Source organism: Myotis brandtii, unplaced genomic scaffold, assembly GCF_000412655.1.
Source record: "Myotis brandtii unplaced genomic scaffold, ASM41265v1 scaffold371, whole genome shotgun sequence".
NCBI lineage: Eukaryota > Metazoa > Chordata > Mammalia > Chiroptera > Vespertilionidae > Myotis > Myotis brandtii.
The window spans coordinates 1443099-1467802 of NW_005364265.1; the positions used below are offsets into that span (position 1 = coordinate 1443099).

General features: G+C 40.2%; 1 protein-coding gene across 6 annotated transcripts in view; it reads right to left on the bottom strand.

The window, feature by feature from the left end:
* KITLG (KIT ligand) overlaps positions 1 to 24704 on the bottom strand; it is an 89292-nt gene that overhangs the window by 6924 nt on the left and 57664 nt on the right. For 4 of the 6 annotated variants that reach the window (XM_005872238.2, XM_005872237.2, XM_014544597.1 and 1 more), the window contains 6 exons: positions 15553 to 15723; positions 12445 to 12604; positions 11649 to 11732; positions 4573 to 4682; positions 3802 to 3869; positions 2461 to 2534 (listed from right to left, as the gene is read on the bottom strand). In XM_005872238.2, the coding sequence (XP_005872300.1) occupies positions 2495 to 2534; positions 3802 to 3869; positions 4573 to 4682; positions 11649 to 11732; positions 12445 to 12604; positions 15553 to 15723 (633 nt within the window). In that variant the 3' untranslated portion in view covers positions 2461 to 2494. The remainder of the gene's footprint in view (positions 1 to 2460; positions 2535 to 3801; positions 3870 to 4572; positions 4683 to 11648; positions 11733 to 12444; positions 12605 to 15552; positions 15724 to 24704) is intronic. The other 2 variants (XM_014544599.1, XM_005872239.2) reach the window with 1 other exon arrangement.

Genomic DNA, 24704 nt, shown 5'->3' on the forward strand with positions numbered 1-24704 from the left:
ATATAGTATTTCCAAAGGTAGCTTCAATAATAGATCCATTACAAATCATTTCACAGGGGATTTGAATAATATCCATTCCTAAATGAAAACTGCTATCAAGTTTGCCATCTCCAAGTTTTACCAACCATCCACTATAAGCAGAATCCTCTGATCTCATATTTGTTGTAAGAGACAACTTTCTGAAACATCCCCAAACACTGAAGTACTTTACACTCGTTTGTACTATGGCCAATCAACAATTAAACATTTTTATCTTATTGAGGCAAGAACACCTAATGTGAGATCTCCCCTCAACACACTTTTATTTTATGTACACACAGTAGCATTGTTAACTATGGATATAATGTTGTTCAGCATATCTCACGATCTTCTCCCTACTTGGTAAACTTTCACTTGGGGTTTATTCATTCACTCAGTTGTTCATTCAGCAAACACTTCCTGAGAGTCTACAATGTACTGGAAACAAGTGAGGAGCTACAGCGAGAACCGGACAGGCTTGGTTCCTGTCCTTAATGCTCCCCCGGGCTAGTAGACTGATGCATAAGTTGCTTGACTACAATTGCTTTAAAATGCCATGTTTTTGTCTCTTAAACAAGTACCCTGGGTTTTCCCATCACATAATCAACTCTCCAAATGTCACAGGACAAAGGCTACAATTAAAAACACATGATTAAAGACCCGTGTGCCAAAACAGGATCCCAGCAGTGCAATCCAAAACCGCACAACAGAGGACATTACTTGCACTTTACGACTCAATTAACTATTTAATGTGTGATTTGGGATGTCTGGCTTAGGGGACTGAAATGGCAGAAAGGGAAGATACAGTGAGGCTTGTGTTGGGGTTGGGGACAGAGAAATAGATTCCTAGGCAAAAACAGTGACTTCATCTTGGGGAATGTGACTCCAGAAAATAAAAAGAGTTGCACTAGGGTTGTATTCATTTACATCATATCACAGGAAAAATGAGCCCAGAAAGAAGTGAGGAGTCATGCTTTGGACACATTGATCAAGAGCATGTTTAAAGGCAAAGATGAAGTCTGTGCAGAAGATTAAAGTGTTAGAGAAATGTGGGGCATCATTATTATTGTATCATGTGATTTTTGGATTGTTGAAAACGATGTTCTATCCCGTGGTTGGCAAACTGCAGCTCGCGACATGTGGCTCTTTGGCCCCTTGAGTGTGGCTCTTCCACAAAATACCATGTGGGGGTGCGCAGGTACAGTGCGATTGAAACTTCGTGGCCCATGCGCAGAAGTCAGTATTTTGTGGAAGAGCCGGTATTTTGTGGAAGAGCCACACTCAAGGGGCCAAAGAGCCACATGTGGCTCGCGAGCCGCAGTTTGCCGACCACCGGTCTATACCATCTAGGTACCATTTGGGAGAGTTAGTGGTCATGAGAGAGTCTGGGAAGAACTAAGGAGCATGAGAGAACACTCAGACTGCACTGTAATGAATGCGCTCAGGATTCCACGGGCATAACAATATTAAGAGCCGGCTGGCAGAAGTGCAAGTGAGAAGAGCATGAATCCATCCATGCTGGACCAGGGTAGTGCCATTCAGGGGGCTCCCCCAACAGTGTCTGGAGTTTGAACACCAGTGCCTTCCAGACGTGTTTTCTCACTTCCCCATCCTCCCAGCCCTCTGCAGACCTACACAACCACAGCGGGTATCTGTCAGTGGTTAATATTCAGTGCGTCCTGGACTCTGTACTGTGATGAGGCACAATGATTACCAGACATGTGGCAGGTGGCACTTCACCTTGACAATTCCCCTCTCCTAACTGTAAGATATTTTGACCTTTTCTCCTTTTCCTTAAGATGGCAAGGAAATGTTTTTAGTTTTTGCTCTTTTCAGCATCTAACAAATGAAATACTTTTTCTATCGTTACAGTAGTTACACCTAATTGAAATTGATTTTATTTATTCTCCCTCTATTAATAATATTTTATTTTAGTCCTAATTTACTCTATTCCCTTGTGTAATTTATTTTCTGGCCTCAAAAATAGTAAACACTTATCTGTTGATTTTTTACAAACTCCCATACCAGATGAATCCACGGGCCAGGACTAGCACGGCTTTGCCTGTCAAAGCTTCAGAATAACAATGGATTTGGAGGGGAGTAAGAGATCAACCGAAGGACTTGTATGCATGCATATAAGCATAACTAATGGACATAAGACACTGGGGGGTAAGGGAGGGCAGGGGATTGTCAAGGGCGGGGGGGGGGAAGGACACATATGTAATACCCTTTGTAATACTTATTATAATATTTTTTAAAAAAGAATAATAAAAAAAAGTAAAAACAAAACAAAACAATGGATTTGAAATGTACAGTTCAAATATGACAGAGCTTTTCAGTTCACATACTGATATCAGTTCAATAGGAGACAATACATTTTGTTTCTAAATTTTGGCTGTGTAATTTTTGTTAAATGTTTCAGCTTGCCTTCTAAAAACTTACCAATATACGAAAGTAACAGTGTGGATACAAGCAATTAGACTTCTTGAAACTCTCTCTCTTTTTCTTGCAACATACTGAAAAACAACAAGAAAAAATGCTTATTTGCTTGTGGACAGAAATTCTGACATGATCTAAGCATTTTAAAAGGCAGGTCTTTTTTTCTATAAACACAGTAACAAAAGGTTGCAAAGTTGAGTAGGAAGCTTACCTTCATAAGTATAACTATAAGGATGAGGGAAGAATTTATCTGCCTCATAACAGTTTCCCAAGTAGATTTTTAAATTCTCTATGCATATATACATACTAAAAATGCTTACGTGTATTTAACATGCGAATCTGTATATACAGGCATGATTTGAGAGAAAGTAACACGACAAATGAAAATCAAACCTGAACATAAAATCAAAGTATCAGTATTGGGCAATATGGCATAAGATAAACAAATGATCAGGGTCAGCTACAGTAAATGGAAAGGTATCTTAAAATAATTTTTATATTTGGCTTTGGAGAAAATAATAGGTTGGGAAAAGTTAAGGGCTCTAAAAACTAGAATGATGGCAAACATATTAAGTATGCAAAAGAAAAGTAACAAAGTATCTTGACTTGGAAGTGATGTTATGAGCCAAAATTTAAGGAAGAATGAGACAAATGTAGAGTTTAGAGGGGCTAAGAAAAAGAAACATTCTGTGGCAGCAACTCAGGCAAAACATAATAAAGATTTGGATGAAGATAATCACTATGGCCAAAGAAAAAGCTAAGCTTGTGAGAGATTTGAGAGAGGAATCAGTGTGTCTTGGTAACAGTGTGGAAAAGAAGAATAAGCAAACGTGCCTACCAAGCTCCATGACCAGGAGTCTGAGCAAGAAATAAAGTAGAGAGGACCAGTTCTGACACCCAAGGGTTGTGAAGGTGTTCTACAGCTAAATGGAGATGTAGGCTTGAAGAAGGAGTGAGGGGTTAGAAGTGTGGACAAAGTCTTAGAGGGCCCTGGCTGGGGGATGCTATTATAAGAGTGAACCACTTTTTAAAAAAATATATATTTTATTGATTTTTTACAGAGAGGAAGGGAGAGGGATAGAGAGTTAGAAACATCGATGAAAGAGAAGCATTGATCAGCTGCCTCCTGCCCCCCCCCCCCTGGCCTGCCCCCCCCCCCCCCACTGGGGATGTGCCCTTGACGGGAATCGAACCTGGGACCCTTCAGTCCCCAGGCCGACGCTCTATCCAGAGAGCCAAACCGGCTAGGCTGAACCACTTCTTATAGGTATTATGAGCATGTGTATGATACATGAAATGCCAATGCCAAGCTTACTGGTGCACACACTTAGTAAAACAAAATACCTTATCTCATTATCCTCTTCATTAATCTGTATATTTTCAACTGCCCTTGTAAGATTTGGTTGTTTCTTCTGGAAAAAGAACAGTGATACATATTATAAAAATATCAGTGCATAATATACTATTTCAGAGGTTAGTGGTCTCTACCTTTATCTTTTGTCAATAACTCCAGTAACAGTTGTCTTCAGCATGCAGCATGTAAAATATTTTTCCATTAAGAAATGATAAGAAATGCATGGTATTATCGACTCAACATTTTTAGAATATGGGAGGCAAAAAAGTAATAAAGAAACTGAAAGATTTAAACAGTAATCAAATTCAAAAGACATTTCAAAAAGCTGAGTCACAATGATTTAGCACATTTTAAACTTTTAGACAGGCTTCAATAAGAAGAGAACAAAGGAGTAGAAATCCAAATTAGCAGATAATACAAATGACATTTCTGTTTGGCTTTGTAAGATTTTCAGCATATTCTCCTTCTATTTTATATTTAGTTAAAGCTATTAAAACCAGTTGCATTTCTCCAGTCTGCATTCTCAGCCAGAGGAGTGGTCTCCCAAGCATAGTAGGTAATGGGAAGAAACCTTTCTAAGATTTTAATTTTCTTGTAACTAAGTTAAGGTTGAACTTCATTTATTTTATCATTTTCTTGGTGAGATCCTTTCTCAGAAAAGGGCAGTTTGTTCGTTAATCACTTATGTAACTATAGTAAGAAGTAGTAACTATATAAAGTTCAGAAAGTTTCTGATCAAAAAAAACAAAAACAACACTTACCTTCCAGTATAAGGCTCCAAAACCAAAGCCAACTAAAAGAGAGAAGAATGCTGGCAACGTCATGGCTGCCCATTGCAGCTTGGAGTCTCCAATGGAATTCAAGGCCTTCCCTGTAATTTAAATAGCACAGTGGTGAACACAGCATATCCATGCTGGGGTTCTGCTCTATCGCTCTGGTAGTTCCCACCTGTTTCTGTAACACGCTCTTGACCTCTCTCTGTTTAAAATATTTAAACCATGATTTTTCTGCTGAGTATTGTTTGGGAATGGCAGTATAAATCCACGCATTCTCCAAAAGGTAAATAAATTGAAAAAGAGAAAAAACCCACAGACAAAAGGAAATTTGACTTGGTTGATATAGATACATAGGGGATGCAGACGGGATGTGTTCCTGGGTTTGGGGGTGGGAGGGTGATTTGTACTACCAAGCAAATCCATCTTCTGTGGCTTTATCTTCTAATATCTTTCACTTTCTCATTCTTGATATCTACCCAAGCAATTTTGTAAGGAGACATTTTGTAATCCAGATCAAGGTCTGCAAGCACTGTCATTCTGCATGCATTGTGGTTAGATTACTTTTTGGTACCTTATGCTTAGAATCATGCTGTCTCTCATTGCATCTTCAACACACAGTTACTGGATGCCAGGCAGTAACTGACACTGTGCTATGGGCTAAAGCAGGGATGGGGAACCTTTTTTCTGCCAAGGGCCATTTAGATATTTATAACATCATTTGCGGGCCATATAAATTTATCAACTAAAAATTAGCCTGCTATATTTGGTCAAACATTTAATTAACTCACCCCTAATGCCTTGGCAGGGCCAGACCAAATGATTTTGCAGGCCTTATATGGCCCTTGGGCTGGATGTTCCCCACCTCTACCCGCTAAGGTGCGATTTCTCAGAATTCTTATGTTGAAAAGCCTGAGACTATTGAACATTAACAAATGGCTGAAAGCACCAGTGTCTCCCATTGCTTACTCTAAATAATAACTTAGTGAGAGAGAAGACATATGTTAGCATGGAACACCTTCCTTGTTCCTGCTTTGCTCTTCCAATAGAAGCAGGGTGACTCATAACTTCAACAAAACACTTCTCCCACAAGGGTCTCTACCTCCCCACACAAAGCTTAACATTTTGACAGAGTTTTCTCTGTTTCTTGACAGGGAACAGCTTTGTTGTTTGGAAACACTGACATGTGCCATTTTGGAAGTTAAAAATCTCAGTTTTCTTTTAAAGATGCAATAAGTTTGGAAATTATACAGTTTCAATGATTGATCAAAATGTAAACTAATCCAAGATAAAGCAACTGCTTTGGGCTATGATATTTTACCATGTTATCTGAGTTACTGTCAGCCCCTACACTCACCTATTTAACATATAAAGTACCTAAATATAGAACATAATACAAAAGAGCTGAATCACTGTAGATTTAGCAATATTTAGGAAAAAATAAACTCATAAATTTAACCTGAGAGGCAAGAAACAAATCTTATCTACTCTAGTGAGAACAGGAATTGCCTATTTTCCCATCATTTATAAAGTGAAAGTAGAAAATTTGCCAAATTTATGATTCCTGTTTCCAAAGAGGCTCTGGTAATAGGATATGTGTGTGTGTGTGTGTGTGTGTGTGTGCGCGCGCGCGCACGCACATGTTGGGGGGCAGTGAGTGGTGGTAGGAATGTAGTGTAAGGGACAGTGGGACTGGGTAGGGAAGTGGGGTCTTCCATTCACATAACAATGAATCGCTTCCTTAAGACTTGATTAGCAGTTTTTCTGGTCCAGCCCACATCCTACCATCCCCATGGGAAATACAGTTTAAGCATCTTAAATTGGAGCTCAACATGAATTCTCTCACCAAAATAAGTCTGAGGTAAAAAATGGGATTTGGTATAACTGAAGTGTTACTATTATTACAATAATAGTTACTTTAAGGGTTATGTGCACTAATTTGGGATTTAACCACCATTTATAAAAGTGTTTCCTAAAAGAAAATGGGTTCAGAATTTTACATGCAATTCCTACCATTTTAGGAATTTTATTTTACTGTCTATAAATGATTAAACTGTGTGTGTGTGCTCCAGTAACGTGTTTGAATTTTCCTTACTAGTCAACCTGCTGTGACCCACACTCGATACTGGGGTGTAATTTTGATAAATTTGACCAGGTCACCTCCTTGAGGAGCCCTGACCAATGTCTAAAGTGAGAACAAAGGAACCTGTTGACTTTTGCCCCCCAGGTCCCATGGAAAACCAAAGAGCTAGGATGGTGCTATGTAGAACGCCATGAGCTACATTTGGGCAGCCACATGCCCCGGAATCAAGGCAGCCGAATGCCGTTTGCCCTGTTTTATCCAAAGGCCAAATCTTGAACTTCACCCTTCAGACCAGAGCAGAGACCACACCCACTAACAAAAAAGCATAAGGAACTTACTAGAGAGTGAGGTCTTCTGGGATTCCCCACTTAAAATCTTTCTCAGGTGGAAGGACAAGCCCCTAAGGCAGGTGTTCCAAACAAAGCCCTAACAAGGAAACCTAACAAGGAAATCTTACTTCTCTCTCTGAGTACTGTGGCCTTTTAACCACTTGGAAAGTCCCACCCCAGGACTCTGGCCCTCAGCAAAGCCCTGAAAACTGCCCATCCCTCCAGCAGCAGCCTGGTGAAGACTGGGAGGCAATGGGACCACGGGAACTGGGCTTCACCTCCCATAGAGGTCTAGAGGTCAAGGTTTCTTCAATTTTGTTATTGCTTCTGTTAATGCAAGTAGCTTAATATCCAAGCCTTTGGTTCTCTCTAGTGATACTGCCATATCTCTTGCAGGGAGAGAAAAAATGTTATCAGAAAAGGCTTGCTTGCACTTCTAGGGCCTGACTCCCGACACTTGCTCCTGCTGCTTTCCAAGGATCAGTAAGATTTGAATCAGGCTCCTCAAGGCCTACATAAGGGTGCTTGGGGCCAAAGCCCAAGCCAGTAACAAAGCTTTGCTTTTAAGTAAAGGTGGCTCAAAGAAACCGTATGGAGTGAGGGAGCTCATCTGGATAGGATTTGAGTAATCCCAAATTCCTGGGTTGTTAACATATTAACTGTATCTCAGTATTACCAAAACTTTCCACTGTCCAAAATTCATGGGAACTGACTTGTTTGGTTTGACTAATAATACCCAACATCTGTACAAATACACAACACAAAAAGTATGCCTCGAATTTGTGGAGCGCCTTTTTAGAGTGAGTCTGTAAGTACCACGCCTGTGAACAGGGATCTCTTGGTGCTTAGCAAACATGCTACGCGGTGCTGCTCCTGGGTTCAGACCCAAAGCTCACAGGCTTTCCAATCACTGACCCACAGCCTCAGTGCATCCAGTTGTTCTAATAATTAATGATGAACACATACTACACGTCAGACATGGCTCCAAGTATATGTGTGCTGACATTTGAAATTCAGAGAAACCCTATGAAGGATGCATTATGCTCCATTTTACTGGGGAGTCCAGAGGAATTAAGTACCTGGCCAAGGTCACACAGCCAGGCAGGGGCTGGGATATAACCCCAAGGCAGTCTGACTTGAGACTGTATTTCTTGAAGAAGATGTATACAGTAATGTCAAAGCAAGGATATCTTTCTACATCACTTAAATACTGTCTGCAAGGATCTCAAACTTTTTAGATATCCTTTTAGCCTGGTACAAAGATGTTACTATGACTTTGAAAATACAACTCCTTTGGATAACTTGGATCGCCTTTACAAGCTACAGAGAGGACACGCACATCTCTGGACTACTCCTTCATATGGCCCAGTCCTCTGCTTAGCACGGTCACATTTTGGTTGTTATCTCTGAAAACTAGCATGCTTTCTCCATATTTCCCTGACCTTGTTTCCAAAACAGTCTTTCCTCCTTTATGCTATGACTAAAACAGTTACATATGTCTATTATTATATCTATTATAATATAAAGTTGGCCCTTGAATGCAGGAGTTAGGGGAACCAACCCCTCAGGCAGTCGAAAATCCGAGTATAACTTTTGACTCCCCCAAAACTTAAGTCTCCTTGGTATCCAAGGGGGACAGGTCAATGGGGAGGGGTTCTAGGACTCCCTGTGGATACACAAATCTGGAGATGCGCAAGTCCCCTATGTAAAATGGCATAGATCCGTTCATACAGTTTACCTTCCCATCCATGAACTCCCAACTGCAGATCAAAAAAAGTACAAGTATTTATTGAAAAAAAAATCCATGTATACTGTATGTGGATCTGCACACTTCAAATCTGTGTTGTTCAAGGGTCAACTGTATATTTGATATGTATGACAAAATTCTAAGTATTTCATTTATGTCTGTTTTTCTTATGAGAATGCAAGCTCCCTAAGAGCTGGTCTTGTGCGTGGGTACCTAAGTGTCCCATTTGTGAGTGACATCACCCGGCCAAAAGCTGCTTATTATGTAAGACCCATACTTTTTATAAAAAGGAAGGAAAAAAAAGCAAAATAAACAAACAAAAGGACTGGCCATTCATTTTGCAATTTAAAAAGCACATTCAGACTCAGAAGCATAGGACTGAATGGGTGTTCTGCATTCAGTTTGTCTTTTAAAGTAAGTAGAAAAGACTTTTCCTTCCAACCATGATGGTAGCAGATTAGCCTTCCCAAGCTAAAGAGTTACTATACTAGACAAATTATCTCAGGCAACTGTTTCAGACATTAGCCAACAGGCCGCACAAGAAAGAGCAAAAACACACACGGTGAAACCCAAATGGTCCTGATTTTCTGGCTGGGAAGCACCGAGGCGTGGAAGACAGAACCCAAGTGGGACTCAGAATTTTCACTGAGACAGGGATTCAGACTGAAGTTCAGGGTTGCTGATCTGGCTGGAGTTTGTGGAGCAGGGTAAGTTGCAGGAAAGGAGCTGAGCAGAGGAGTGCCAGAAATCTCCAGGAGATTCTGCTTAAGCCATCGGTCAAATAATAGGCTGCACATGCACAGGGAGAGACTTCATAGAACCTGTCGATACACTGAATGATGCCTGGGAAGCTATGACTTTATCAGAGACCTGAACAGTTCTGATGAGCAAGAATGGAGAGATTTTCTGGCTACTGACTTAAAAAGCAGGTAGTATATATAGAATGGACACAGGATGTCTCAGTGGGATGGAGAAGGACAGTGGGAGATTTTATAGTGCTACTCAGAACAGATTAATTAAAATACAATGAATACACACACACACACACACTTTAACCTAAAAGAGAGCTGGAAAGGAAGGACAGAGGATCAATAAACAGGGCAAACAGGAAACATAACAAGAACGGTAAACCCATACCCAACCATACCAATAGTTGTATCAAATATAAATAAACGAATGAAAAAACTTTAAATGTCAGAAAAACTAGATAAAATAGCAAGGCCCAACTATATCCTGTCTACCAGAGATATGCTTTAAAAAAAAGAAAATGCCAAATCTACAATGAAAGATTTTTTTAATTCCCCTCTCTCAGTAAATGACAAAAGTTAGACAAATAATGATATAAAAAAATCTGAATAACACTATCAACCACTCTGATTAAATTTGAGAATGCTACACATCATATCTGAATAATAGATATAGTCAAATTTCAAAATATTACAATGCATGTTCTCCAACAATAGAATTAATTTAGAAACCAGTAACAATAAGACATCTAGAGAAAATCCATTTTTAGACTTCAAACACGTGAATCAAAGAGGAAATCACAAGGAGAATTTAAAATATTGTTAAAGAAATGACAGTGGAAACAGAGCATATCAAAATGTGTGGGGTGCATCTAAAGCTGCTTACAAAGACATATCTTTAAGGTGCTTCTATTAGAAAAGAAGAATGATTTTAAAGTCAGCAATCTAATTTTTCCACCGTGAGACATTAAGAAGCTAGAACAAGTGAAGCAAATTAAACCCATAGCAGAATGAAGGAAATAATAAGGATTAGAAATCAATGAAATATACATAAATATAATTTAAGATGCCAAAAATTGCTTCTTTGAAAAGATTAATAAAATCGATAATTAGTAGGAAAGACCTTAATTGACTAACACACATACAATCCCTTTACAAAACTTTCCAGATCTGAAGTATCCTGTAATTCAGAATTTTAGGTTTTAGATTCTGCCCTGCATATACTGTGTATTATATTATTTCCTCAGAGAGGTCTGGGTAGCAACCTGCAATCAAACACATTAATATTTCTACAGTGAAATGCATAAGTAGTCACTTTAAGAAGAATAAAGACTATCAATAGCCTCATCTCAACTTGGTGGCAAAAATTCCAAAACAAATTGGATATTAGAGGGTCTTTTAAAAAATATTTGAAATGTAGAATTGCTATTGTGGATTTGTAATTAATGGATTACTTCTTTTTATAGATAGGTCTTCTATGTCCCTACACATATGACAGTGCCCTATTAAAAAATCTTAAGGGATGACTTTCTTAGCTAAGATCACAGGATGATTTTTTTTCTCTTACATGAGACTTGAGGGTCAAAATATTTAGTAAATCTAATGATCTTTGCCTAGATTTAAAAAGAGGATATTAGACTTCCAGGGAACTAAGCTCTTGGTCAAAGAGGACAGGAATTGCAGGGGAAAAAGCATATTCTCTTCTAACATATAATTTTATAGTGAAATAACAAAATCATCAAATTTCCACACACATAATAGTAAATAGTGATATATACAAAACTGAAAATATCCTTGGAATTCCACACAACAAGCATTTGTACTTTCTGTTGTAAAACTCAGGCAAATTCTACACGGAATAAATTTTAAGTCAACAATGAAAAAAGCTTAAATCATATTTATAAAAGTAATTTCATGCCTTATTTAAAATAATCTTAGCAAAAAAATTATTGGCCCAATTCTCTCATTGTCATCTCCAACTGTAGGGAAACCCAATTCTACAAGTCTAGTCCTTAAATCTCAGGAAGACCATAATAGGAAGAACAGTAATGGAACAGTATTCACAGCAATAATTGCAGAATTTCCTTTAAAGCCCATGCAATACTCCCAGAGGTGCTAATTGGAGCCATGCATGCATTAAATCAGATACATGTACTTACTATTACTGCTACTGCTGTCATTCCTAAGGGAGTTGGCTGCAACAGGGGGTAACATAAATGGTTTTGTGACACTGACTCTGGAATCTAAATAGAAAGCAATAATGTGTCAGTGTTGCACGGTGATTTACATAAATTACAGAGTCCCCAAAAGGCCGAGTGCAATACCAGAGTATTTTTCAGGTCTACTTCCCAAATCTCAATGATTCATATCCTATTTATTTCATCCTGGGTCTTGCTGTTATATTTTTATTAAGAAGTTCACCAGTCACCTTATAGAACAAAGATTCATTGTCTATACAGGCCGATAAATGTAAAATTACAAATTGTTCATAATTGGCCATTTAAAAGAAAAGCACTGTAATTACGATTTTGTATTATAGGAACCCTGGGGAGGGGTGGGGGAGAAAGAGTCTCAAGAGAGAGTAACTAGTGAAGACCAGAATTCATGCCTCAGAGTTATATCCTTTAGAAAAGAATTGAGACGGAGACATAAGAAGATGGGAGGTGAAGAATTGTAAATTACTGGCAAATGGCAGATAAGAAAAACATGAGTGACTATCTCGTTCATTGTTTACTCACACACAATTCTTTAATCTGACAATCATTAATTGTTTTGGCTTGAAAAACAAATCTATAACCATTTCTTTTATGCTCGACATTTGCTTTTATATTAGACAAAACACACATACGTCTTTCTCTAACTACACATATATTTATTCAGAGGTAGGTTCTTACCTACACATATGAGAATCAAGCTTGCTTTTATAGTTAAATTAGAAAATCTTATATGCCTTACCATTGTCAGGACTTAATGTTGAAGAAAACACACATTCGCTAGTTTTAGATGACACCATCTCCAAGTCCTTGAAGGCATTGATGGATCTATTAAAAATTCTAAAGAATTCTTCAGGAGCAAACATCTTGAGTTCTAGGCTGTTAGATGACTTTTTTACATTCTAGAAGAAGACAAAAACAGGATTATATTTTTCAAAGAGTCTACAGATTTTAACTGATGGCAAAGTAAAAGACTATGTCCTTCAATGATGCAAGGAAAACGAGCTCTCTTAGACAATTTTGTTAATATACATAATTCACATAGGTACAGCAGGATAGTGATCCCGTCAAGTTTAGTCTGAGGCTCAACTCCAGATAAAAGGAATAGGGTGGGCAGGTGAATTCAACATCATAACAATAAAATAATCCTAACAACAAATTAGAGATATTGCTCTTTTAAGATGCTCATTAAAATCATCATTCCTTACTAAAAAAAAACACAGACCTCTATAACACAGTTGATGCTAAATATTGGCAAGGACATGGATGGAGCTAAGGGACTCTTACAAATTGATGGAATGATGTAAATTTGGCAGGTTTGATACTAGCTGTAAAGTTGGACATGTGCCCATCCTGTGACCCAGAAATTCCACTCCTAGGTAAGGCCTCTAGTGAAGCTTTTGCATTTCTGTACCATGAGACATACAGGAAAGTTCTTACCAGCAGTGTCTATAAATCAACAGGAGAATGGCTTAATCAATAGTGGTATGTTCAATCAATGGAATACTATATAAGCAGTAAAAAAGTAACCACAGCTATATAGATCAAAGTGCGTAAATCTTATAAACATGATGCTCATGAAAGAAGTCACAAAAGAATAAAGAATATGATTAAGTTCTAAAGTCCCCCTAAAAGCAGATCAAAGCTATATTTTAGGAATTCACAAATGCATGATTATCTATAAAGAAAATCAGGAAATAATACGAGTTAACACTTATGTAGCACTTACTATGTACCTCTCTAATTGCTCTATATATGTTTACTCAATCTCCAAAACAACTGAGAAATACCTCCTGGTATGAATCTCCTGGGTTCCAGCCAAAGCATCATGATGATTAAAGGCACATTCTTTGGTATTTGGAATGTTCTTCCTGACATCTCCATTTACTGAACACCTAACTCATCTTTCAAGCTCCACTGCATATATTATTTCCTTTATGACACCTTGTCTGATATACCCTACCTATTATCAATGCCATCAGCACACAATACTAATATGATATAAAAAGAGATGTTAATTCTAAGATGTTATTTATTATAAGACTAGAGGCCCAGTGCATGAATTCCTGCACAGGTAGGGTCTGGCTGGCCTGCCCTGATTGGGGCTGATTGTGGCTGATCGGGCTGGGCCGCCAGGAGAAGGGGACGCGGAAGGTTGGCTGGCCGCCCCCCCCCCCATTGGGTTGGGGGGGCTCATTGGGGGCAGGGTTGGCCAGGTGGAGGGGCTGCAGGCAGTTGGCCAGCCAGCCCTGCCCCCTGGTCAAACTCCCAGTCGAGGGGACAATTTGCATATTAGCCTTTTATTATATAGGACTAGAGGCCCAGTGCATGGATTCATGGATTCATGCACTGGTGGGATCCCTCGGCGTGGCCTGAGGGGATTGGGCTGAAACCGGCAGTCCAACATCCTCCCAAGGGATGCAGTAGTGTGTGAAGTGGCAGGTGGCCAGGGAGGAGCCCGAGCCCAGGCCAGGTGTTGCGCCAATCCTGCTCATCCTGGCCCCGCTGTGCCTGCCATTGCTGCTGCTTGGTAGGCTCACTGCCACTCTGCTGCAGTCTCTGTGTGCCCGTCCTAGGGCGATATCAGCACGGCCATGACCAACAAGCGGCTGCCATCTTGCGCCCAGTCAGTCCTGATGCCGATCCTGATCCTGGTCCGGTCTGGACTGGGGAGAGGCGTTCAGGGGGAGTGTCTGCGGGAGAGGCTCATGCCACCACAGCTGCACTCACAAGCTGTGAGCCTGGCATCTGGCGCCCGTCGGTCATGGGTCATGAGCAGCAGTCCCTCTGTGGGAGTGCACCGACCACCAGGAGGCAGCTCCTGCATTGAGTGTCTGCCCCCTGGTGGTCAGTGCGTGTCACAGCAACCAGTCGAACGGTCGAGCAGTCACTTAGGCTTTTATATATATAGATACATTCTGACTCAGAAATGAGAAGTGAATAAATATAGTGATTAGGTTTACTAGCATGACAAGAATTCTGAGATTGGAGAACACAAATAGGACTGATATTGGGCCTTACAGTGTAACTGGAATGTTGATGATGAGGAAGTATTTGAGCATTGTGGTACAGAATCATATTTAAAATCATAGGTTTAAACTTCTAAAAAGCCTGTAGGCTAAACCTGGGCTTGTGAATTCTATGCCCAAGCATATCTCCCGAATCCTATTCTATTATAGATTCAAAGTTATAAAATCATCATCATAAAAATATGTATTAATCTTAATTTTGCCAGATACAGTGCTAAAGCACTCATCACAAACCATCTCATGTCAACTCTACTAAAGTTCACAAAGCTAATTAGTGACCAAGTCAGGATCTGAACTCCAACACCTTGTACTATACTTAATCCTAGTGTCTCTTCAATATGCTTAGAACCCAAATTATTGCCATGCCCATATTCTGAAGTTGACAACAACTAATCAGAAAATGACTTGGAGATACTAAAATGCACTTCTTTGTTATGACGTGATTACTATGGATAAGAGTCAAGTTTAAATGTTCATTACAGACAATTTTCCATTTAAAGGTAAATGAACATTTGTAACCTAATAGAAAAGTTACGATAATTTAATTCACTTATGAAATACAGATAAAATTAGGGCTGGTTTTACATTGTAGTATAAATCAATTTTTACATTAAATGACAACTTTTAAGTGTTAGTGTATATTAGAACACTGCAGTATAACTACAAACATGTATTTCTGTACTCATCTTTCAAAATATTTTTAAATTACAAATTTATACATTAATAATCACACAAACGAAGATGCCCCATCCCCACCACCACCATCAATATAGGTTTTAGAGGAGAGTAGTAGAAACCAATCCCAGTGAATATAAGGTTACCTCCAATGGGTGTTCTTCCATGCACTCCACAAGGTCATCTACTATTTTCACAAGTTTGTCTATGATAGAATAATTACTCAAGCCTTCAGAAATATTTGAAAACTTGTCCAGAAGATCAGTCAAGCTGACTGACAATTGCTCCACCATTTTGCTTATCCAACAATGACTAGGCTGCAAGAAATTGAAAGAGAGAAAGATAAAGCATCTGTTTAAATACAGTCAACTAGGAGTATCCTTCAAAGACATCAGTGCTGCAGTCATTGACTGCCAGATAAAAGATTTCCTTATATTAGAACAGGTCAGTTCTTGTGTTCTGTTTAATTCAGATCTAACATTTATTTCAAAATTTACAAATGCATATAGATTAGAGGAAAGTGTTGATGGTAAACATTTTTCTCTTTCATGGAAGTAAATTAAGGTAAGACAGAGCCAACTCTTACCCTTGACAAAATTCAGATAGTAATGGAATTAACATTACACCAAGCATGGAGCCCCACTGAAAAATATGTATTCTGTACTCAATGTGTTCTTAAAAGAGCTTTAGGTACAATGGGACTTACAAAACACTATTGTGTGAGAGTCCTAGTCCTTAAGGAACTTCTAGTCTTTTGGTGAATGGAAGATAAAACAATCTATAATAATAAAAGCATAGTATTCTAATTAGACCGGACAGCCAAATGACCTTCTGGATGTCATTCCGGACGTCCTTCCGGATGAAGCCGCGGTGGCAGGAGCCGAGGAAGAGGAGGTTAGGGGTGATCAGGCAGACAGGCGAGCAGTTAGGGGTGATCAGGCAGACAGGCGAGCAGCTAGGGGCAATCAGGCAGGCAGGCAGAGGGGTTAGGGGGGATCAGGCAGACAGGCGAGCAGTTAGGGGTGATCAGGCAGGCAGGCAAGTGGTTAGGAGTGATGAGGCAGGCATGCAGGCAGGCCAGCAGTTAGAAGCCAGTGGTCCTGGATTGCAAGAGGGGTCTTGGATTGTGAGAGGGTGCAGGCTGCGCTGAAGAGCGCTACCCCCCCAACTCCCCCCGCCCCCAATGCATGAATTTCATGTACCGGGCCTCTAGCAGACTAATAATAGCTGATTTTCCTAGAGTGATAGATTTCAAGCCTCCTTCATAGATGAGTTCCTTTTTTAAAAAAGAAAAAAAATTTGGTAGAAATGTGATCTGAGAGAGAAGCACTTTTGCCTTAGTGAAAGGGCCAACTACATAATTTTGAGGGCCAACAGCAAAATGAAAATTTATTTATTATTCAAAAACTCATCTAAAAAATGATTAAGAATTTCAAGATGGTGACAGAAGAACATTACACCAAGCATGGAGCCCCACCTGTGAAGCCAGCCCAGCCCACTGGTCAAAGGCTCAAGCCTTGGAGTCAGGCATAACCGGGTTCAATTCAGCCGAGAGACTGCAGGTAAGCCACACAAATTTTCTGAACCTCAGTTTGCCTATACTAGTATATGGAATGGGAATAATGGAACAGGGCAGTAGTGAGGTGATAATGTATATAATTTGAATGTAAGTTTCATGAGGGCAGGATTTTTATAAAATCTTGTTCCCAACTGTGTCACAAGGGCCTAGAACAGTGTCTGGCATATGGGAGTTGCTCAGAAACTATTTGCTGATCTGATGCAGGAATGACTAAAGAAATAAATGAATGAGAAAAAATGTATCAGGGGGCCACACCTTCTGCAAAGGCCTAGATAGTAAATATTTTAGACTCTGCATGCCAAGAGGCAAAAATCAAGGATAGTATTCAGGTATGTTTACAGAACGGAAAACAAATTTTCACAAAAATTTTATCACAAGATTAAAAATGTAATAATTGAATATGACTTCTTTTGCATAATAATTGAATTTAATTTTCTGTGTAATACAGGTGTATCAACAAGAATAATAGAATTCTCTATTTGAGGTCAACATTTTGCTCATTTGGGGATCAAAAGTCAGCATTCTCTATCATCATATAGACCACAAGTGTTCATCTATAAAAACCAATCCCAGCTGGCTGGCTATGCAGAATCAAGCAGCAGACTAGATCTGGCCTACACAGTATAGCTGCTATAAATGGGTGGGGATCAACAGAGGTTTAGATGATTAGGAAAAACTTCTTAGTATATTAGAATGGATTCTCATAGTTCTTAAATTAATGTGGTGTTATTTAAAATTAGTAATTGATCATAAGTTGAGATATTTCACATATTTTAAGATACATTTTCTGTAAGTAGAGGCTCCGATTTCTTTTTTTAACTGTGCTTAAATATTACAGTGAGGAGAATAAGGCAACGAGTGGGGATAGCTAAAATTGACTTGGCTTATTAAGATCCTAAATAATTTACTATATCTTCTATAATCTATTGTATTGGAATGATATAGAGTAACTGATGCCATGTAAAATGAATCAAACCACTAAACTTTATTTTTCTATTTACTAGCAAAGTATCTCTGTGGAGGAAAGTCAAGTAATTTATTTATTCTAAGTTAGATATTGGGGCCATTTTAGATTTATTTAACAGAACAATTTCAATTAATATAATGCAGACAAAAAAGAAACTGGTTTATCCATACATAGGTAAGCTCCAATTCCTGGAAGCATTAAATGTCATTTAAAAGTTTTGGGTTTGAGAGTTGGGGGGCCAGGGGGATGGAGGAATTGAACAAAAAAAGAAAAAATTGAGAAAAAGCTCATGGATTTGGACAACAGTGTGGTTATTGCAGGGGTGGGAATTTGGGGGGAGGTGGAGGAGGGTATAAGGCAGGGGTGGGCAAACTTTTTGACTCAAGGGCCACAATGGGTTCTTAAACTGGACCGGAGGGCCGGAACAAAAGCATGGATGGAGTGTTTGTGTGAACTAATATAAATTCAAAGTAAACATCATTACATAAAAGGGTACGGTCTTTTTTTTTTTTTTTAGTTTTATTCATTTCAAACGGGCCGAATCCAGCCCGCGGGCCGTAGTTTGCCCACGGCTGGTATAAGGGGTATAAATGGTGATGGACGGAGACTTGACTTGGGGTGGTGAACACACAATTCAGTGTACAGAAGATGTGTTGTGGAGTTGTGCACCTGAAACCTGTATAATTTTGTTAACCAGCGTCACCCCCAATAAAATCAATAAAAAAGAAAAAAAAAAGCATCTCACATTTAACGTGTCCTGACTCTACTCTTCCCCTTCTACATCACATCTCAGCCTAATCGCAATCAGTTTCCAAATCTGTCAGTTCTACCATTTTACAGTCTCCCAAATCTATGCCTTGTTCTGCCTGCTGTAGGGCTAGATTACAACCTCCTTTCCTTTCTACCCCTTTCACAAAACAAACAAACAAACAAACAAACAAACAAACAAATAAAAACTTTTAGAATTGTTGGCTCTGGCTTCATTTAAGTAGAATAAACAAACCACCAGTGTGCATTAATTCAATTAGGCCACTTCATTCAACTCATCAACCAAGTTCTTAAAGACTATGTGTTTCCAAGAATGTTCAGAATGGATTCTTTGTTTTGTTAAATCAATGCTTATGCTTATCTCAAGCAACTGCAAGTTCATATTTGCACCATTTACAAGTCACTTTCCAAGCTGTCAGTCTTTCCTTTGGGGCAGAACTGCTCTCCAAGTTTCTCTCATTTAGACAGTGACAACTACCTTTATATAGTCAGCCCTATCAGCAAGGGTTGGGATTCCTAACATATGGAATACAGCACATACTAGGAGTACAGGTTGAATAGTATTTACATGGCAGAACAGCCTTTACCAATTAGTTCACTCCATTGTAACTGTGCAAATTTTTTTGTGGTAAGCAAATCCACATATTAATATCTTTAAACTCCTTTCTTGCTCTACTTTCTGAATACACTCTGCCTATCCTCCTCTTGGGTCTTCTGACATGTAGGAACCAAAATTATATTCCCTTGTTTTGAATTGAACTAAGGGCCTCCTTTTGTTACTGTGGTCTTTTTTTTTTTTCTTTTTCTGTGGTTAAAGTAAAAAATATTTTGTATCCATGTATCTTATTTTTACACTGGGGAATGCCAGTGCTTACAGACACTTCTGTTTATCTCTCTTTTCATCTGAACTCCATGTTTACATTCTGTGTTCAAGTTCTCATTTATCTATAACCACACTTCCCATTTTCACATACCGAATCAACAGTCCAAACAATCAACCTTTTCCAGTAAAATTTTCAACTCTAAAGCTGTAATTTTTTGCAGTTTAATCATGAAACGTCCACTACCTACTCCTACCCCAGTATCCGTCCTTTTAAAGTAATGAACAATTCGTTGCTAGCTGATAAGATATGAACTTCTGGACTCTACTGCTGAAAAATATATTTCTAAAAGTTTTGCAATTGTATTTCATTCATTATTCATTCTTGCCACAATTTCATTGGAAAAGGTTGTATAATAAATTCAAAGTTGTATCTTTCCCTTAATTTGTTTAAATAGTTACATTTTAGCTTTTCAAAATTCTTGGATTTATTAAAGCTAAAACTGAGACAAGTAAATAATATTAAATATCAGCCAGTTTTGACCTGTCTGCCTGCAGGAGAGGTAACCAGTTTTTACTAGAATGTCAAGCAGTTTCGTATTTTCTTTTTAATTAAATATAGTCAATGATTTGCAAAGAGAACAAAACATGGCCAACTGAATATTTCACTTGTGAGTTAATAGGTCTTTCTATTTTTCAACTCTTTCAAGATTATGATTAAGAAATGGGAGATTAAAGGTTGTGAAGTTCACAGATGTAATTTTTTTCTTTGCCTTAGTCACAGGCATGATGGTCACTATTTCTTATATTTCAGAGACCATTTTAAATGTAAATAGTTCTTTATAAATATGAACTCACAGCATTCATTAGAAGAATGTATGATATAAATACCATTCTTTCACTAGTAGACGAATGTGAAGGCTTAGGAAAGTTGATAAAGCCATGCAGGATGTCATAGCAGCAATGTAAAGACTACCTTTCAAATCCCTGAAGTTCATATAACTGAGTTTTATTCAGCCATATACATACAAAAAGAAATATAGTCTTTGCTTTGAAAGGGAAAATATGTCTGGATTTTCCCTAACTCCATAGTCTCAATTTATTACCTTCTTTCTTGGTGGCTTCTGTCTTACATTTTCTGGGTAAATTATAGCAGTTCTAGGTAGGACTACTAAAACAACATATCCTTTATATTCATATATATATAATATGTATCATTCTAGAATGCTAACTGAATCAATGATACTGAATCAATAGCTTTGAACTGCCAGCATGCCCCTACCATTGAAGATTTGGTTAAAAACTGTGAATTTCCTAAGGAATTAAAAAATATATATTGATTTTTTTGGAGGGGAGTGGAGAGAAAGGAGAGAGAGAAACATCAATTTATTGTTCCATTTAATATATATATATATATTGATTTCAGAGAGGAAGAGAGAGATAGAAACATCAATGATGAGAGAATTATTGATTGGCTGCCTTCTGCACAACCCACACTGGGGATCGAGCCCATAACTCAGGCATGCGCCCTGACTGGGAATCTAATGGTGACCTCCTTGTTCATAGGTTGACACTCAACTACTGAGCCAGGCCGATGTTCCGCTTATTGATACATTCATTGGTTGATTCTTGTATGCACCCTGACTGGGGATGGAACTGCAAACTTGGTGTTTCTGGACCATACTCCAGCTGAGGTACTGGGCCAGGGTGAGCTTCCTAAGGGATTTTTAAAGTACCATGAGCACCAAATTAATGATTTAACAAAATGATATTTTTAAAGATATAAAAACTACTATAAATAAAAGCATTGTAAATATAACTAGGAATGTGACTGCTTCCTAACACCAACAAAGAAAATACCCATGCAGTCCTGGCTGGTTTGGCTCAGTGGATAGAGTGTCCGCCTTCGGACTAAGGGGTCCCAGGTTCAATTTCGGCCAAGGGCACATTCCTGGGTTGTGGGCTCGATCTCCAGTAGGGGCGTGCAGGAAGCAGCCAATCAATGATTCTCTCTCATTGATGTTTCTATCTCTCTCTCCCTCTCCCTTCCTCTCTGAAATTGATAAAAATATATTTAAAAAAAAGAAAATATCCATGAACATTCTAAAACTACACATAAATTTAAAAATAGATGTTATATGAATTTCATAAGACATGTGATATAACACTTCTGCAGTCTCAGAACTAGTTGAAATACACTGTGTGCTTTGAAAACATCGTGGGATCTTGCTAATTTGGGCATGCTTTCTCCTTCCCACCTTCCTGCTTCTTTCAAGAAACTGTTCTGGTTTATTAGTTGAAAGAATCTGACACTTTATGACACGAAGCACCAGGCTCAGATGCAGAGTCACCACAGCTTTATGGAAATAGGAGCTGAAAGTGGACAAGACATGTTAACAGTAAGTCCTCAACTTTGTCCATAGGTTCTACAACTTTAAGCAAAATGACATACAATGAAACCAATTTTATTACAGGCTAATACCTATTTATATTTAACCTATTTATATTTAACTAGAGGCCCGGTGCACAAAAATTTGTGCACTCGGGGGGCGGGGGGAGGGGGGTCCCCCAGCCCGGCCTGTGCCGTCTCGCAGTCTGGGACCCCTGCTGATCAGGGGGTTGGGGTGCCTTCCCCTGTCACGAACAGAGTAGGGCGGATAGGGAGGTTGTGGCCCCGCCCCCTGTCACACACAGAGCCGCAGGGCAATCAGGGGATTGGGGAGCTCCCCCCTATCAGGCACAGAGGAGGGCTGATCAGGGGGTTGGGGTGCCTTCCCCTGTCACGAACAGAGTAGGGCGGATAGGGAGGTTGTGGCCCCGCCCCCTGTCACTCACAGAGCCACAGGGCGATCAGGGGGTTTGGGCGCTGCCCCCTGTCACACACAGAGCCGCAGGGCAATCAGGGGATTGGGGAGCTCCCCCCTATCAGGCACAGAGGAGGGCTGATCAGGGGGTTGGGGTGCCTTCCCCTGTCACGAACAGAGTAGGGCGGATAGGGAGGTTGTGGCCCCGCCCCCTGTCACTCACAGAGCCACAGGGCGATCAGGGGGTTTGGGCGCTGCCCCCTGTCACACACAGAGCCGCAGGGCAATCAGGGGATTGGGGAGCTCCCCCCTATCAGGCACAGAGGAGGGCTGATCAGGGGGTTGGGGTGCCTTCCCCTGTCACGAACAGAGTAGGGCGGATAGGGAGGTTGTGGCCCCGCCCCCTGTCACTCACAGAGCCACAGGGCGATCAGGGGGTTTGGGCGCTGCCCCCTGTCACACACAGAGCCGCAGGGCAATCAGGGGATTGGGGAGCTCCCCCCTATCAGGCACAGAGGAGGGCTGATCAGGGGGTTGGGGTGCCTTCCCCTGTCACGAACAGAGTAGGGCGGATAGGGAGGTTGTGGCCCCGCCCCCTGTCACTCACAGAGCCACAGGGCGATCAGGGGGTTTGGGCGCTGCCCCCTGTCACACACAGAGCCGCAGGGCAATCAGGGGATTGGGGAGCTCCCCCCTATCAGGCACAGAGGAGGGCTGATCAGGGGGTTGGGGTGCCTTCCCCTGTCACGAACAGAGTAGGGCGGATAGGGAGGTTGTGGCCCCGCCCCCTGTCACTCACAGAGCCACAGGGCGATCAGGGGGTTTGGGCGCTGCCCCCTGTCATGCTGATCCCGGTGCTGGGAGCCTTGCTGCTCCGCTGATCCCGGTGCTGGGAGGCATATTACCCTTTTACTATATAGAATAGAGGCCTGGTGCATGGGTGGGGGCTGGCTGGTTTGCCCTGAAGGGTGTCCTGGATCAGGGTGGGGGTCCCCACTGGGGTGCCTGGCCAGTCTGGGTGAGGGGCTGAGGGCTGTTTTCCGGCTGGCGAGTGACTAAAGCTTCCAACCGCTCCTTGTTTTCTTCTCTTTTTTTTTTTTTTTTTCTGGGCCAGCTTTAGCTCTGAGGCCTTGCTGCTGAAAACATAGATACAATGTTGTGGTCCGAGCCCGGCTGAATGGAAGCCCTTTTCTGGGGTTTTGTTTAGCTTCTTATTTGCAACATAGTATATAGTTGCTTAGAGTTGCAACTGAGAGGCTGGCAAGTGAGGCGGGGAATGTTGGAGTCTGCAGCAAGCAAGCCTCGTGCTCGCTTCAGTGCCTGGCTGCCGGCCGCCATCTTGGCTGACAGTTAATTTGCATATACTCACTGATTAGCCAATGAAAAGGGTAGCGGTCGTACGCCAATTACCATGTTTCTCTTTTATTAGTGTAGATAAGAGTTAAGTTCCTATGGCATCTCATCAATGTTTTAGTAACAAACAGCATAAAATGAAATGACATTATTCAAGGACCTGCTAGATAACCCTTCTTTGTGGATGCACCTGGCACCACTTCTGATTTGGTAGCTATTCCTAGAGATATCTGTGTGCTTCCTTAGGGGGTCTAAGGTAGGTGAACACTATGAGAGTTCTCCACAAAGGAGTGGAGGTAAAACACCCATTAGAGATTCTGAGGGAGAAAAGCCCTGGCTCACACACTGTGAGGCTTCTGAGAAACAGTGGTATTCACCCAGTCTTCTAATCCAACTCATCCAATTACCAGCATTACCGTCCAGTTTGAGTGTTTTTGTTTCCTTTTCTTTAATATGTGTCAAACCTCAGACTTTCCAGAATTAGAGGTTTGAGTACCCAGGGCACAAAGCATTCCCTTTCTTTCCTCTCATGCTTCCAGTATTTACCCTTTAATTGAGCAATCCATCAAATCTAGAGCCATGCCATTAGAAGCACCAATAGTTTAAATCCAGAAGGAATACTAAAGCCAACGTGGTCCAGTTGTTCCAATATCATGAATGAGAAAACTAGTGATGTGGTTTGTCCAAGGTTACACCAAAAATTTAAACAGAAATATGAGACACCAAGACTCTCGAAAACCTGCTAATTCTTTCATCAATGAGTCCAGTCAAAGCACATAAACTATTTTTCCTGCTGGGTTCACCATGACTCTGCTGGCACATCTGGATCAGGTGCACTGGTCCTTAGGCTCAATTAAGAGATCTCTGGGTAATGGTGTGGCTCACTCTGTCTCATTCCAACAAATCCAGTGTCATTCTGATGAAAGAAACTTTCTCTGAGCAATTGTCACAACCAAATAGCAAATGTCAATTGCCATGAGTAAACCTTCTTTCCTCTCCTTCCGGTT